The 14914-nt window shown below is 29.9% G+C and overlaps 1 protein-coding gene across 2 annotated transcripts; it reads right to left on the bottom strand.

Moving 5' to 3' along the window:
• Positions 1–264: 264 nt before the first annotated feature.
• On the bottom strand, positions 265–14711 carry LOC111636053. Of its 2 annotated transcripts, XM_023381247.1 has the most exons (10): positions 14315–14711; positions 12648–12972; positions 11894–12027; positions 11128–11251; positions 6810–7085; positions 6003–6096; positions 3254–3489; positions 3014–3175; positions 1340–1504; positions 265–569 (listed from the first exon to the last, which is right to left on the bottom strand). In XM_023381247.1, the coding sequence occupies exons 1-10, from the start codon at positions 14620–14622 to the stop codon at positions 414–416; spliced, it is 1980 nt and encodes a 659-aa protein (XP_023237015.1). In that variant the 5' UTR covers positions 14623–14711; the 3' UTR covers positions 265–413. The 2 variants fall into 2 exon arrangements, with proteins under 2 accessions (XP_023237015.1, XP_023237078.1); XM_023381310.1 differs by lacking the exons at positions 11128–11251; positions 11894–12027 and having other exon boundaries at positions 313–569.
• Between the last annotated feature and the right edge of the window lie 203 nt (positions 14712–14914).

Below are 14914 nucleotides of genomic sequence, written 5' to 3' on the forward strand. Positions count from 1 at the left end.
AAATCTGTGATTCCGAAGTCATAGTCTTATGCAAATCATGCCGTGTGGCGTGTTTGTCGGCTGACCAATCATTGGCTGTACTTTCAAAAAGCCAACGGCCACTTTCAACTATCTGTCATGGACGGTTACGAGTAAAAAAAAAACTTTGCTAGGTCTTACTTTCGGGGGAGGCCGTATATTTAGCAATTCAGCAAAACCTTAGCTAGATCTTATTTTCAGAGGATGTCTTATTTTCGGGGAAACACGGTATCGAGTTTCGTAGCAATTGGTCGAATGGCCAAGAAGTGTATTACCAACAAACACACTCGCATTTATATATATATATATTTATTACATAATTATGATACAAAAACGGACGAATAACAAAAATAAACCAAAACCCAAACAAGTACAGTATATTAGAGAAAAAAATATTAATTTTTATGTAATGAAAACGCTACATTGTAGCAAAACAATTGTTTTCCATTATGAAATCCATTGACTGTAGCTTTATAGTCGCCATCTTCGAGAAAAGAAGGTAAAGGAATGTTAGGTATTTCGACAGTAGTAGGATCGAGCTTGTATTCTCCCTAGAAAAGATGATAATCATTAAATATTTTTATTATTTAAATTAAATTTAAATACAAGTATAATTATTATTCAATATTTTATCAGTGTTTTGTGTTACTGTGTATTGTTTTGTTAATATCAGTACATTGTATCAGGACCATTATGGGCCTTGGGCAAAGCAGTGTACTGGAGTCAACTACTCGCAGGAATTGATGCGTTGATGGGTAAATAAACATAGATTAATATGGAGCCCCGTCCTTGTGGGGTCTACTGGCAAATACCCATCAGGTCATGCGTTAAAGACAGTCCTGCATTGTTTAGATATGTATATGCTAACTCAATAGCATGATCAGTACTTAGAAGGGGAACCCGGGAGGTTGTTATCACCGATTTCGACAAATTTAGTACATGTATAGTATCTACTCGTATTTAAACTCTACAATAATTCAATATAATTCTTAATGGTATTGTTATCCGTATCATTACTCATCATTTAAGATGTACCGCCCACACCGAGTGTTAAAAAAAAGGTGAAAAATTTGAGAAAAGACATGTTAGACATGTGAAGAAAAGCCAAAAATCTTCACGTGGTCACTGAGTTTATGGGAAATTTGAATTCGATTTGGCCCACTTAACAACAGTTTCCAGTAACAAATTAAGTAAGTATCCGCTGCGCTTAAACGAAATGAAAGCGTAGAACATTAAATATTTATAAACTAATAAATTTTATATTTACAATAACATAATTACTAGCAAAGTATTTATGTAATATTAATTGTTTTTATCATACCTCAATAACTGGGCATTTACAAGGTAATCCAGCTTTCTTTACAAATGAAGGGCATGTGGTAGGAACAAGATCGCAAAAATCCGAATAGGAACAGCTACCTATATTGTCCATGCAAGGTACTTCAACCCAAACGAAGTACACTTTCTTCTTCATTTTGATATCAACCTATGGAAAACAAAGGAAAAAAAGCTAATTTAAAAATAAGTTGTTAATTGTACCCCGTTTTATCACTGGTACAATTTCCCTCGACTTACGACAATCTCATAGCTAAGTCGTAAGGTGGGTCTATTAGGATTGGATTGATGAAATAAGGTAATCCAACACACGATCTGTCAAAGAGGGTGCCTCGCCGAGGAATTTCAATAAGAAACTGGTCCTTATTTAGTGTTAGATAACACGCACAATAAACCTAAGAAACTCCACATGGCCGAGGCGCGAACCCGCGACTGTGCAACAGATGTTCAGTGGTGTTATCCGCGCGTGTAATCCATGGCAGGTTATTATATTTAGTTACAGTTAGAACAATTCAGACGTTTTTAATTTAAAGGAAGGAATCTGCCTTGCGTAAGAGTCCAGGTTCGATTCCCGCTTTACTAACCGAGAATCTGATAATGGATGAGGCTGTTAAGTCTTCAGCCTAAGACCCCAGAGAAAACTGTAGGAACATTTCAGACTATATGTAAACCCGTCCCATTGTGGCTTGGCTCAACGCACAAATGGCATGATAAAAGGCCCTCTTAGTACACACAGGGCAGAAAAAGTAAAAAAAATAAATAATAATAATAATAATAAAAGTAGAAGTGAAAGATCTACGATAATTTATCCATTCTACATATTTAACTGTTAAAAATATACCGTGGTTTACTGACTTTTGGGCCACCCTCTATATCCGTAAATATATTATTTACGTGTGTAGTGTGTATACGTCAATTAGTGTAATATAATTAAATATTACACTAATTGCCAGTCAATTTTCCTTATAATTAACAATTTTTAATTTGATAATAACTATTAAGAAGTTTATCAATTTCAATTGCATTTAATGAACATAAAAGGCAAATTTCAAACGTCACTTCCTCCCCTACAATGAATCATAAATATAAATTGTTACGGTTTGTCTTGTTGATACTGATTGATATACTGTAAGATATTTTAAACAAATGAACATAAATTTCAAGTGCTAATTAATTCAAACTAAATTATATTTAAATGTTTTATCATCCAAATATGAATTTAAGTAAAATTATTAATAATCTAATCTAAATTATCTAATCTAAATTATCTAATCTAAACTCATAATTTCCTCTCCGAGGTCTATTTTCAAAAGCAGGTTTGGTCAGGCCTCAATGGAAACTGAGTGCGGGTGCAAGAAATATATTGAGAACCTGAATTTATGCTCGTAATAGACATGAAAATAGGCGTGAAAGAGGAATAGATTCGATTTCATAAGTTTGCCAAGCCCTACTAGAAACCAAGGAACAAGGCCTTACCGTGTGGCTGTTTTTAAGCCCATGATAAGACTGAAAATAGGCCCCCAATTAAGCTACGATAAGTTCAAAATATCCGGTTCAACCCATGAAAAATTCAGATCAGGACCTCGATCTTTCATAACTTCACTCTACGCTTCAGTTACAGTTAATTTAATTAAACTATACATTAATTAAAATTGTTTACTTGTATTGGCGACGTTAAGTTCGTTGCAACAACAACATCAAAGCTGACGGTTACAGAACCAGGAACATCGATGGGATCCGGAGAAACAGACAAAGATTTAACGTGACAAGGGGCAGAAAGTGCACAATTACTCCAACTAAATTCGAGTAACGGTTTATCTCCCTATAAAAACAAACAATTTATAAATTAAACAATTAAATTATACATAAATAAAACTAAAAATAACAGCAACAACTTTACTTCTGGAATGGGAATTCCTTCAAATTTGTAAAATTTCCTCCATTCGCGATCCAAGATCTGTGGTTCTGATAATAATTTAAAAAATAATTTGGCCGTTTCGTTTCTCGAACGTATGAATTGTGTTAGAGTAGAAGGTACTGCCAAAGTTGGGTATATTGCTACAGTCAATAGCAAGAAGTTAAACAGTAACTTTCCCATTTTTCTGCCTTCTACTGATGTTCCTTTCCTTCTTTCTCCTGTTATATAGGGAAGTACAGTACAGCAGTCAGATGATTAATGCGATAACCATGAACAGTGTTATCGTTTCTATTCATAAATATCAATTTATTTGTCACTTCTAAATTTTACATAAACAATACAGGAATGTCACTGATAATTTCTTAAGTAAAACAAACTAATTAAATATAATTGAAGCAGTTTTATACTGTTCAATAATATAGTTTTTTTTAACTCTTTAAATGTAGTTAAGGGTGAAAATTTCATATATTTTCTGTGTGGAAAAATATAATTTTTTATGCTTAATTTTTCTGAAAATAAGTGCAATTAATTGCATAAATTTTTTACATTTTTTTCCCTTATTTATTTATATAAATATGATATTATATCGATATAAGAGAATGCACTAAGTTACTAAAATTGAATGCTCTACTCATTAAACTGTTGATGCTGAAAGTCCAAATGTCGTCGATAAAAGATATGATATAGGTTATAGAAACAATCATTTTCAATATAACAAATATTTTATTGAAAAATTTATAAACATAATACTTTAACAAAGATAAGATAAAGTATGCACTTGAACAAAAACATATTTCTTCAATTAATCCAGTTTTTCGGTATTGTATTGTGTAATAAACTACAGTATTGTCACAATATTTGTATATGTATATTGTATATATGTAATTTATCCAATTAGGTTGATATAAAACAATAATAAACAATTAGGTCTGTGTAAACTGTAATTGTTTATTACAAGTTTACACACACTTACTATTTCTTGTAATTAATATATTTATTTAAATTACAGAATAGGAATTTTAACTGGAAATAATCTTCCAATGTATAAAGTTTCATTTGGTTTAAACATGGTATTTTGGTACATATAAAATAATTTCAATTTTAAATAGGATAAAGGAAACTCCATTTCCTCTTCCTTAAAAAAAGCATGATTTTTTATGTAGAAGCTTCCTTTTAATCATTTATAGATGATATAAATACACTTTCTTTCAATTATTTATCTTTCATCTACAGTTATGACATCTTATATATAAATTTACATAATTTTCTATATAAATTATCTGAATTAGAAAATAAAATTCATCTTCCCTCATTCATTGTGAACCTTTTCTCATTCTATTCATTGTAATGAGAAATGGGGCTTTTAATTAGTGAGTGAGGACTTTCGGGCCTACAATGGTTAAGGCCTCAAACTGTGGCTCTGGGAGATCTGGCAAATAATCTAAGGAAGTTTTTGTGGGTGGTCTATTGCGGATAAGTCGGATCTTGTCAGTGGCACATTATCCTACAGACAAAAAATGCAATTGCCTGGGGCCCCTGGGGATATCTTTTATAAGATATCCCCCTCTGAAGAAAAATGTTTGAAGTGAGTACTGTGCATGAGGCTGGGAGGACTTTTTTGAGAAACTGGCCTCTATTTAAGTGTTACTAACATGAAGAAAACTCCACGTGGCAAGGTGCAAACCCACGACCAACTACCAGTGTTTAATGGTTTTATCCACTTGACATTTTGGCTCTGAACTTATGAAAATACAATGCTCACTTTACATGTTTTCCCAGATATGAATTAGATCTAAACAGATCTGCTGTATTATTGATAATTATATCTACTGTTTACTTAATTGATACAATTATCAGTTTCCACAGATAACATCTTTTATTAATAATATTGATGAATAATTTTTGATGTTATAATATTTATAACAGTTTTGGAATGTAATACATACAATTTAATAAATTTTTATATTTTTATATCTGAAAACAGCTGCTAGAATGCCTTTCATATTTAGAATTCACTACTGCCTTTGATTCTCACCATCAAAGCAGTGGTAGATTGTCCTCTAAGCAAACTAAACACTTGCTTGAGGCATTAAGAAACAGCTATTAAATATATTATTATTTCTATTTGGTATCATACAATAATAAATGCATACTAAGTTTCATTTGTTAGTATTAAATACAACATTTAAGGATCCTGAAGTAGTTGCGGCATCATGTATTAATTTGCTACCGATCAAAGGGATATTCTTCAACTAACGAATAGTACTAAATTCACAAAACACGATACAAACTCGTGTGACAATAGTATCATTATCAGCCAATCGGGTGACTTTTGAAGTCAAGCTTGTGCATACACCTCAGTATTTTATATAAATATTTCTTCAGTCACTTCATTGTAGTGACACATTTACTTTAGTGTCAAAAATGGACTAAATTTCACCATATATCTTCCTGTTCTATGTATTCTTGTAATGAAGTATTCTCAAATGAAATTTTAAATATATGGTAATAAAAGAAAAATAATTAAAAACTAGTTTTAATTAATTTCAACACAAAAATGAATACATTTTCCCATATTTTGTATAACATAAAATATATTAAAATCATAATAAATATACGCAAATAACAATTTAAAATATCTACAACTTTTGCATAGATTTATTTAGAATTTTGTTAAATAATTAGTTCTATTCAATTTCTGAAGATTTTAAAGAAAAATCTTTAGATTTACTTAAATATTCCGTATTTTCTGGTTGAAACCATGTGTTAGGATTTAAATACCATGCCATACGTTTCTTCTGTGCTTTGGATTTCGATTCTTTTTCCTAAAAAATAAACTTAATGTTATAAATTAAAATTAAAAATACATATAGGGTATATGAAATATATTAATATAATACTGTTCAGTGTTTAATACTGTACATCACATCAGATACGGAATAATTCAGTCTTTTTTAAGAGTCAAACTTTTAGAGTGAAAAAAATATATTTTAATATTTCCACAATAAGTTTAAAATAACAATAAATTTATAAACAATTTTTATCCAAATGTATACAACCTGCTGATATTTTAAGGTACAATAGTACTGTTTTATTTAATTCACAAAAAATATAGACAGAAAGAATTAAGCTGAGGCATGTAATAGAGCAATAGAATGTTTACAAACACAACTTTAAATCACGTGAATTTTTCCATGGAAATTTAATTATAGATTCGAGTGTGCCATGAGATAAAAAAAGGTTGAAAAATAACACGATATAAAATACAAAAGCCTTTAGAGCTTTTTAAAATGTTATGGTCTGAGAAAAGAATTTGAATCAGATATGTTTGACATCATCTTGACAAGTTTATTCAGCACTGCTTACTATTCAAATTTACTTGTTTTTCAAGGTTAATTTTGAATATTTTGTTTGTTGAAGAAATGTTATCACTGTATATATGTGTATCACAATTATAGTAAATGAAGTAATTGTTAATTCGTTGCAATTTGAAACTATAAAATCAATTCTTATACGTTAAGTAATTGATCGAACTTACTTTAAATATATCGTTGACATTTAACTGTTTCAATTGTTCTGATGAAGCCAAATGACGAAGTTCATCAGGAACAGGAAACAATTCTTTTATGTTAATAACAATATTTTGTTCGGGATGAGCCAAAATTTCGTCTGCTTGAAAATTATGCAAAATAACTGAAGGATCGATAATAGGTTTGTATTTTTCACTATCGTCTTCATTCGGTTTTCTTTCTCCTTTCATGTCACCAGTCCATTCACTAAATCGTTTGGCTATTTCAAAGGCTCTCTTTTCATTCTGTAAATTATTTTATTAAAATTTACTATTTTAATTATAGAAATTAAATAAATTTAAATTATTATTTTTGGTATAATTTTTATTTTAATAAGATAATTTGATAGAATAAAATTTTCAAATAATGAATGTCATTAATGGTGATCTATGATACCTTCTTAACTTCAATTATAATTCATGTCTAGCCATACAATGTTTCCATAAACAATATTTTTAATTTAAGTGCAAGGTTTATTGTATAAAAAAATAGAATCAAATGAACAGTCAGATAAATAATTGCTAAGCAATTTTGCAGGAGGTAGGTTGCCAGGCTGTCATCTCTTGTTAAATATACTAATTATAAATCAATTAATTTTAGAATATTGTAGAAGAAAAGATTGGCCAGGAGAGATGCAAACCTGCAACTCTACCTTACTACCATGTAGTAATGTGACCAACTTTTTTACAATGAAAAAAAGGACACAAATAAATTGAAGAAAAAAATATTGTAAATAAAAGAAACATTTTATTCATTTCAACAATAATACACTATAATAATCTCTACTGCATGTGTATGTGTCGTGTCGTGTTTTGGTAAGAAGGAAACAAAGCCACTTGTGTGCGGCGTGCTCTTTCAAGGTCTCCCGTGTGGAGTGCATTATCTCATAATCGCGTCTCACAGCACTGTACCAACCCTTGATGAATTATCATGTCAAATACAAACACGTCACATCACATCACATGCAATGGATCAGCTCAGCATTGATCAAATATGGAGATTTACAGATTAATCTTCAAATATTGAAAAGGAGGACATGTAGGAGGACACTTTTTGAGGGAGGATAGAACTTACAAAAGGAGAACTGTCTTCCCTAAAGGAGGATGATTGTTCACCTTACATGTAGATATGTTTCCAGTTATAGTACAACCTTCATCTGATCTTCACTTCCAAACTATTTAAATACTCAATTAATCTAAATATAACCATATCTAGTTTTATTATATATAAAATAAAACATTGAAGAGATAAAGACTGATAAGTGAGGCATGCATCTTTCAGTAAAATAACACAAATTCACTTGGTAAGAGGAATAATTATGCCTACTCTGCCTTTTTTTCTCTTCCTTTATATGTAAGTATAAAGAAGTTATAACTAGTAAAACACAATAAACAAATTACACACAACTAAATGATTACAACAATTCATTATTTAATAATAATTATTATCATTATTAAATCATTATTAATCAATTTGAAAAGAATAAATGATTATACAAGTATGTGCCACTTATATGACAGAAGTCTCATAAGATTATAATGGAGCTAAAAAGTTCATAGCTGGCTGTACCTTTTCTATGTTTAGTTACATAATGTCATAACTATATTATATATACCCTATATGAGTAGTAGATTATATCAAATCAAGGTTATATCAAAGTTTATATCATCATTTATCATCATATCAAGGTTTGTTCAAATACACTCTATGATATTTGCTTAATGATGTATTTCTTGAAATGTATTCCCATCATTAAGCAACACACCTGCATTCAAAATCATCTACGATAAATAATGATTACAATTTACAAAAATGTTAAATATTATATTGCCATACATGTATGAGTTATGCATAAGAGGTGATTCTCAATTTAATTCTAGTTAAATATAAATCTATAAAAATAGACAAACCAATTTAAATATACTCATATAAAAGTGTCTATTATATATTATTAAAATTATTTTGTTAATATAAGTGATCTGTAAATAAAAATAAATTAAATATACTCTAATAGTTGATTTAAATAAGACAAAAATCTCTGCATAATAGTTGTTATTTAACATTAATAATTATAATTGGACAGATAACTGAAGCTGCAAATATGAATGTCTACAGTTCTGAGAATCTAGGATAGAAGCTGGATTAAATTCTTAAGAAATTTTCTGTGGATTATATAATCAAATATATCAGGGTCCATTCTTCGGCAGCTATCAGCCCATTAAAGGATATTCTTATGGTATCAAATAGGACAGAGATGGCAAACTTTTTGAGTCCATGTTCCATATAGTGAACATAATTATCTTTAAAAATATATATGTGTGTGGAAGTTTTGGACTTTGAATAATGATATTTAAAAAATGAAACAAGCATGCTTTAATTGGAATAAATGTAAAACTGATTGAAAAAAGGATAATAAAAAAATGGGTAATAAACCATATGACACATTATGTGCGTCCCAATGTGTCACTTTGGGCATGCACGCCATAGGTTTGCCACCCTTGACATAGGATTTGGAAAATGTCCATAAATTACATAATGCCATTTTAATACTTTTCAACTACCAGCTCACTTTCTTGTAATGTTGTATAATACCATAAGCACATAGCCCCAAATTACATAACATATATCCTTAATTAATCATCTTAACTGCACTAAGGAATAACACACAGCACAGGGTACCAAGCATTACATTATTTTAATTAATTACTTGTGTAATTACTTGTGTAATGAACAAAGCATTAGCACAAACATTATGAATTGTTATGCAACACTTCAGAGAAAAAATAAATCTTCCATTATATAAGGGTTAAGACCATAGCATTACATAATGTTACTGTAAATACCTCACTCCTTGTAATGCATACTCACCCATATTTATGTTATGTAATTTATGGACAATCCTTTGTCCATAAATTACATAACCATAAGGATTGTCCATATTTATGGGCAATCCTTTGGATAAATCTGCAATGAATTAGTGGCATAATTTGGAATGAATCTCAATATGTCTGACTGAGATCACTCATAAAACATTCCTAATTCTATATTAAAATTTTGTTTACCTCATACATCCAGAAAGCATAGTTTAAAAAAATAACCATGTAGTTTAGGCTTGATACATCTAGTCTTAAAACAAAAAATAAAAGCAGTATAAGAAAATTGTTTCTTCCTCATTACAAAATGTAAGATCAACGTTTTTTTTAATGTTTATTTGGATTCTTCTCCTGTATATTTTATTGAAAACACTTAAGCCAGTATTCACTAAATTACGAGCAAATATTTGGCCAATATCAAGTAGTGTTAAAAGTTTTAAATTAATTCATTTAATAATATCTGGAAGCAAAAATTGAACCTATTGCAAGCCTATAACTGTCACGAGCTGGACAATTTCTATTGCTCTATGGAATTTTTAAAATTCCTTTACCATGTGGAAGGAAGAAAGCTTGGGAGAACTCTTTTGTCTTGCCCATCACATACTTGGTCAGATCTATAATGGGATGACCAGGTGGGGAGGAGTAGAGACCAACATAACAAAGTTCCAAATAAATTTGAATTCAAATTCAAATCTATTAGAGTAACAGACACATACAACTACTTCAGTCTAGCTGTCTAATAATAAAGTTAATAAAACTATACTTGATTAATTTTAAATTAATCATATACACAAAGTCTTCCACAAAGAATATTACCATTTTAAATTATTGTTATTATGTGAATTATTATCTGAGAACATTGTAGTGTACTTTGAAACATTGGAAAACTGTCCAACTTTCACATTTACTCATTACAATTTCTCAGTGGGTGCACTTGATGTTACAAAACACACATCCAACTGATTCTCAAACTTTTCTTACATTTGCAACAGCATATCCATTATCACTCCTCCTATAGAAGCTACAATTCTAAAGCTCCTGCAGATTACTCACATTGCAGAATGCTGAATGATTCAGACTTTGTAAACTGCAGAACACAAATTGCCTTCACTGTTGCTGCAGAGTCGCCAGTTTTGTTTACGGTACTTCCTAGAAACATTAGACAACAAGACATTTGAATACAGATTGTAGATGAAATTTGGACCGTTACTTTATTGATTGTTGTACATTGCATCCATCTCAAGTAATAATTAATATAATTACAGTACTTTAAAATGGGTTACTAGCATTGTTTGTGGAAGACCTAGGAAGACCTAGTATTTCTTTATGATATTTCTAAAACAACAAATGTACAGTTTATATTGTAAATATCCTGAGAAATGTATTGAATAATAATAATCAAAAGTATCCTTACATGTTCTCTTACTAGTTGTTCATCTCTGTTTTGAATAGTCATAGGTAATGTATTATCTTCTAATCTTAACAGAAATTTTCTGTATGGGTTAGTCACTGCTTTCTTCTTTGTCTTCATCTTATTTCTGAAATTACACAATGCTATTAGAAATATATCATACTAATGCTACAGAATACTTCAATAAAGTGTTAACACAAATGCATCATGAAAAAACCTCAGAAGCATATTTCTTGATAAGCATTTTTATCAAGATCCCCAGGAAAAAGTTCCAGACTAGTGTTGAAAATAATGGCAATTCTCTTTAATTTTATGAATTGTGAACAAACACTTGTAATAATATTGTCATCAAATTATTAGTTCTCTTCATGAAACTTATTTCTTCCTCTTCATCAATCTCTGTGGATTTCCAGTATGACTTTTGATTACAGTTTTCCACGAATCTTATACCTTCACTGTTAAAATTTGATTCTCCTCCCTCTCTTCACTTTCCTTTCCTTTTCTCCTTTACCATAAAGGGGAGATATAGGATATCAAATATCAGCCTGACCATAATTTTTTTCATGAAACAAACTGTCATTCTCTCATATTTGGTGACACATCCTAACAACCAATGCAGCTGAATTTTCTGACGCTATGCTGACTTCCTTCATAATAATGCAATAGCACATTATTCCGTAAGTTTCCATTAAAAATTATAGTTTAGATAAGTGTTAACATTTCTTGAAGCATTCTGTATATATTAATTATAAATTAAATATTAATTTACTTTTTCACTTCCACTTCAAATAAAGGTTTTATTTGATATTTATTGGATACATCGCCAGATTTTTGTTTCTCAACACTTTTAGGAAGACTATCTGGCTTTGGTAATTCCAGAATTGAAGCAAGCTCCTCGGCTTCCTAAAATTAAATGTACTTCTTTATTACACAATGTTCATTAATTAAATTATTAAATATTTTTGTATTAAGATATATTCTAGGAACATGTTATTATATCATGTATAAAACTATACACTAACAATAGTATTGTAATCATGTCAAATTTTTCTGAGATTCCCTGAACCCAAAAGTAAAAATTTTCTGGTTGTGTGAGTATATTGGCCTCTATTTTGCTTTATATCTCAGGATGCAGTAAAGATAAAGAAATGAAATTTGGCATGATAACTTGTATATAAGAGATATCGATGCTGTTATATTTTGCACTCCTCGAGGAAGTGGGTGGATATGTGGATATGAGGGATCACATGTCATAAAACAGGACTCCTCGAGGAAGTGGGTGGATATGTGGATATGAGGGATCACATGTCATATCTCGAATGGAGTTGGACTTAATGAAAATTTTATGAAAGGAATGTGGAAGGAAAGAAAAGACCAGATTACTAATACAAACTTGAACTTACTTTTCTTGAAACAAATACTTTTTAGCCAGATTATTAGTAATAATCTGATGTCTTTTCTTCTACATTTCTCTTAAATTCATCTTTGCAGTCCTTACTGAGTGTATAGCCTGAAGCACTTACCTTAGAATCGAAATGCTTTTCAAATAAATGATATAAATTTTCTTGATATATCCGTTGGAGATATTCATCTAATTTTTTTTCTTTCCTTCTTCTTAATGAATGTGGAGCACTTGATGAATCTCGAGCTTGTGTACTTGAATATGCTCTTGAAGTATGAGATGATTTGTCGGCAGTCGATAGTAACGTTGATGTTTTACGAGTAGGTTTCTGTTTTGCAGGAAACTTCCAATGTGAAGTATTTACAACTGAAATTTTAGACAACTGTTTAGAGGCAGATCTTTTCTGTAAATATTCGTTGAAAGCTCTCCTTAAGGCACCGTCATCACTAAATTCAAATTAACATTCATTAGATAAAATTACTATATAAAATTGTTAAATAAATTTTAATGCTTTAGTGATATAATAAATTAATTTAGATATATAAATTAACATGATTAACATTTTTATTAAATTTTAAAATTCATTTTATATGTATCACCACCGTCACTGGCATAATAGCCTGGTGCGGTCATGGCCTTCTTTATAATTTTCTTTGGGTCCTCATACTGGAGCAATTGTCCTCTAATGTTTTATTTTCATCTGATTAAAGTATTTTCTACTCCTTACACTGGTCAATCACAATTAGGTGTGCCCTCTTTCAGAACAACGATTAAAAAAAATTACATGGAAACATTTGGTGCAGTAGTACCTAGTTTATTAAAAAGTTTTCAAGGAATATCTTTCAAAATTTCTCAGAAAAGCTCTTTTCATAAGCTTTTCTGTGATATAGCTGAGAAACACTAGGTAGATATGAAACAATATCTACCTAGTACTATATATATAGCTACATTGTTTGATAATGTTTCATATCAATTTGATTTGTAGAATCCGAATATGGCTGTATACATGGCCAAAAATGTTCATTCAATTTACTTATAAACATTTTAACTGCTAAAAGGTTGTGTTATGTAGTTTACTAGCTAACAATATTAACCGCAACATATTTTTTGTTTTTCAATCCATTTCACTGTTAGGAACGACATTTCACTAAACAAGGAAGGCCACTGCAACTGAAGTAAGGACTATTATTACCAAATAAGGACAGGTAGAAACACTTAATCTCAATGCAAGTAAAGCCCATCCATAATGGACAAATTAAGGCTAAAACATCAATAATCATTTACCGATCAGCAAAGCAATGAATGATATTTTTACTTTCAATTTTAGCATTACTGAAAATTTAGACACAATTGAACAATTATGATTTTATAACTACAGAATTGAAAACACAGAGCTGGTTTTCATCAATTTGCAGTCTGGCAGGACTGAAAGTATAGAGGACTTGCACTTAATTAATCCTTGGCATTTTGAAAAGGCCCCACACTAATATTTTGTATTGGGCCCTGTAAAATAGGGAGCCATTCTGTAAGGGTTGTTTGAAATTTCTTGTGGAAAAATCATCAATTACACTTCGATACAATGCAATATTTTACGTTGAGGATTGTGGATTTTCCATATAATTTTAAGCATGAATGATAGATAATTGCTGATTGTGCGCCTAATTTTCAAATAGAAGAATGTTCAACAATGTTTACTTTTAAATTTAAAAGTAAAATAAAATAGTTCACATTGATTTACATTAAAATTTCAAATAAATAAACCTTAAAAAGTTATAAAATGATACTCACTTCCATTGTTTAGATTCGTACTTTTCTTCTTCAAACACTTTATCATCATATTGATTAATATTATTCTTAACGGGCTTTATTTTACGTTTGATAGTGGTAACACTTGGCGTTTTATTTAAAGATCGACGAGTAGATTCAACGTGTAAATCATCGAGTAAATACTCATCATTCGAAACAAATGAATCACGTGTTTCGTCTTCTACAATGTTATCCTTTTCAACATCTTCCATACAAAAATCTTCGCAACTATCTTTAAAATTAAATGAATTTAATGACGAACACAGATCGTTTTCTTCCATTTCTTCCATAATTATTTTGGTAATATCGTTTACAACAAATTCAAACACGTTCCAAAATTTAAAAAATCAAAACACGTGTTTACTTATTCATTTCCTTTAGCGCCCTCTTGCGTGAAAATTTTTGAAATTTAATCAAATATGTCGTGTCATTATGTTTTTACTTTTAATGTTTAAATTATTATTAAGTATTTAAGTCTTTATAATAGTATTACTGTATATAAATACTATAAAATTATTAAATACATTACGCAATATTGTAATTTATATCGACACCAGAGATCACTGTTATTTTCCTATTTAT

This window comes from Centruroides sculpturatus, unplaced genomic scaffold (assembly GCF_000671375.1).
Source record: "Centruroides sculpturatus isolate CEXI.00-Female unplaced genomic scaffold, Cexi_2.0 scaffold91, whole genome shotgun sequence".
In the NCBI taxonomy this organism is placed as follows: domain Eukaryota; kingdom Metazoa; phylum Arthropoda; class Arachnida; order Scorpiones; family Buthidae; genus Centruroides; species Centruroides sculpturatus.

Coding starts and splice junctions, on each gene's coding strand:
- LOC111636053 (XM_023381247.1), bottom strand. CDS start 14,622: ATGGAAGAAATGGAAGAAAACGATCTGTGTTCGTCATTAAATTCATTT. Junction 6,097..6,809: donor ATGTCAACGATATATTTAAA/GTAAGTTCGATC, acceptor TTTATTTTTTAG/GAAAAAGAATCGAAATCCAA. Junction 3,176..3,253: donor AAGGAATTCCCATTCCAGAA/GTAAAGTTGTTG, acceptor TTGTTTTTATAG/GGAGATAAACCGTTACTCGA.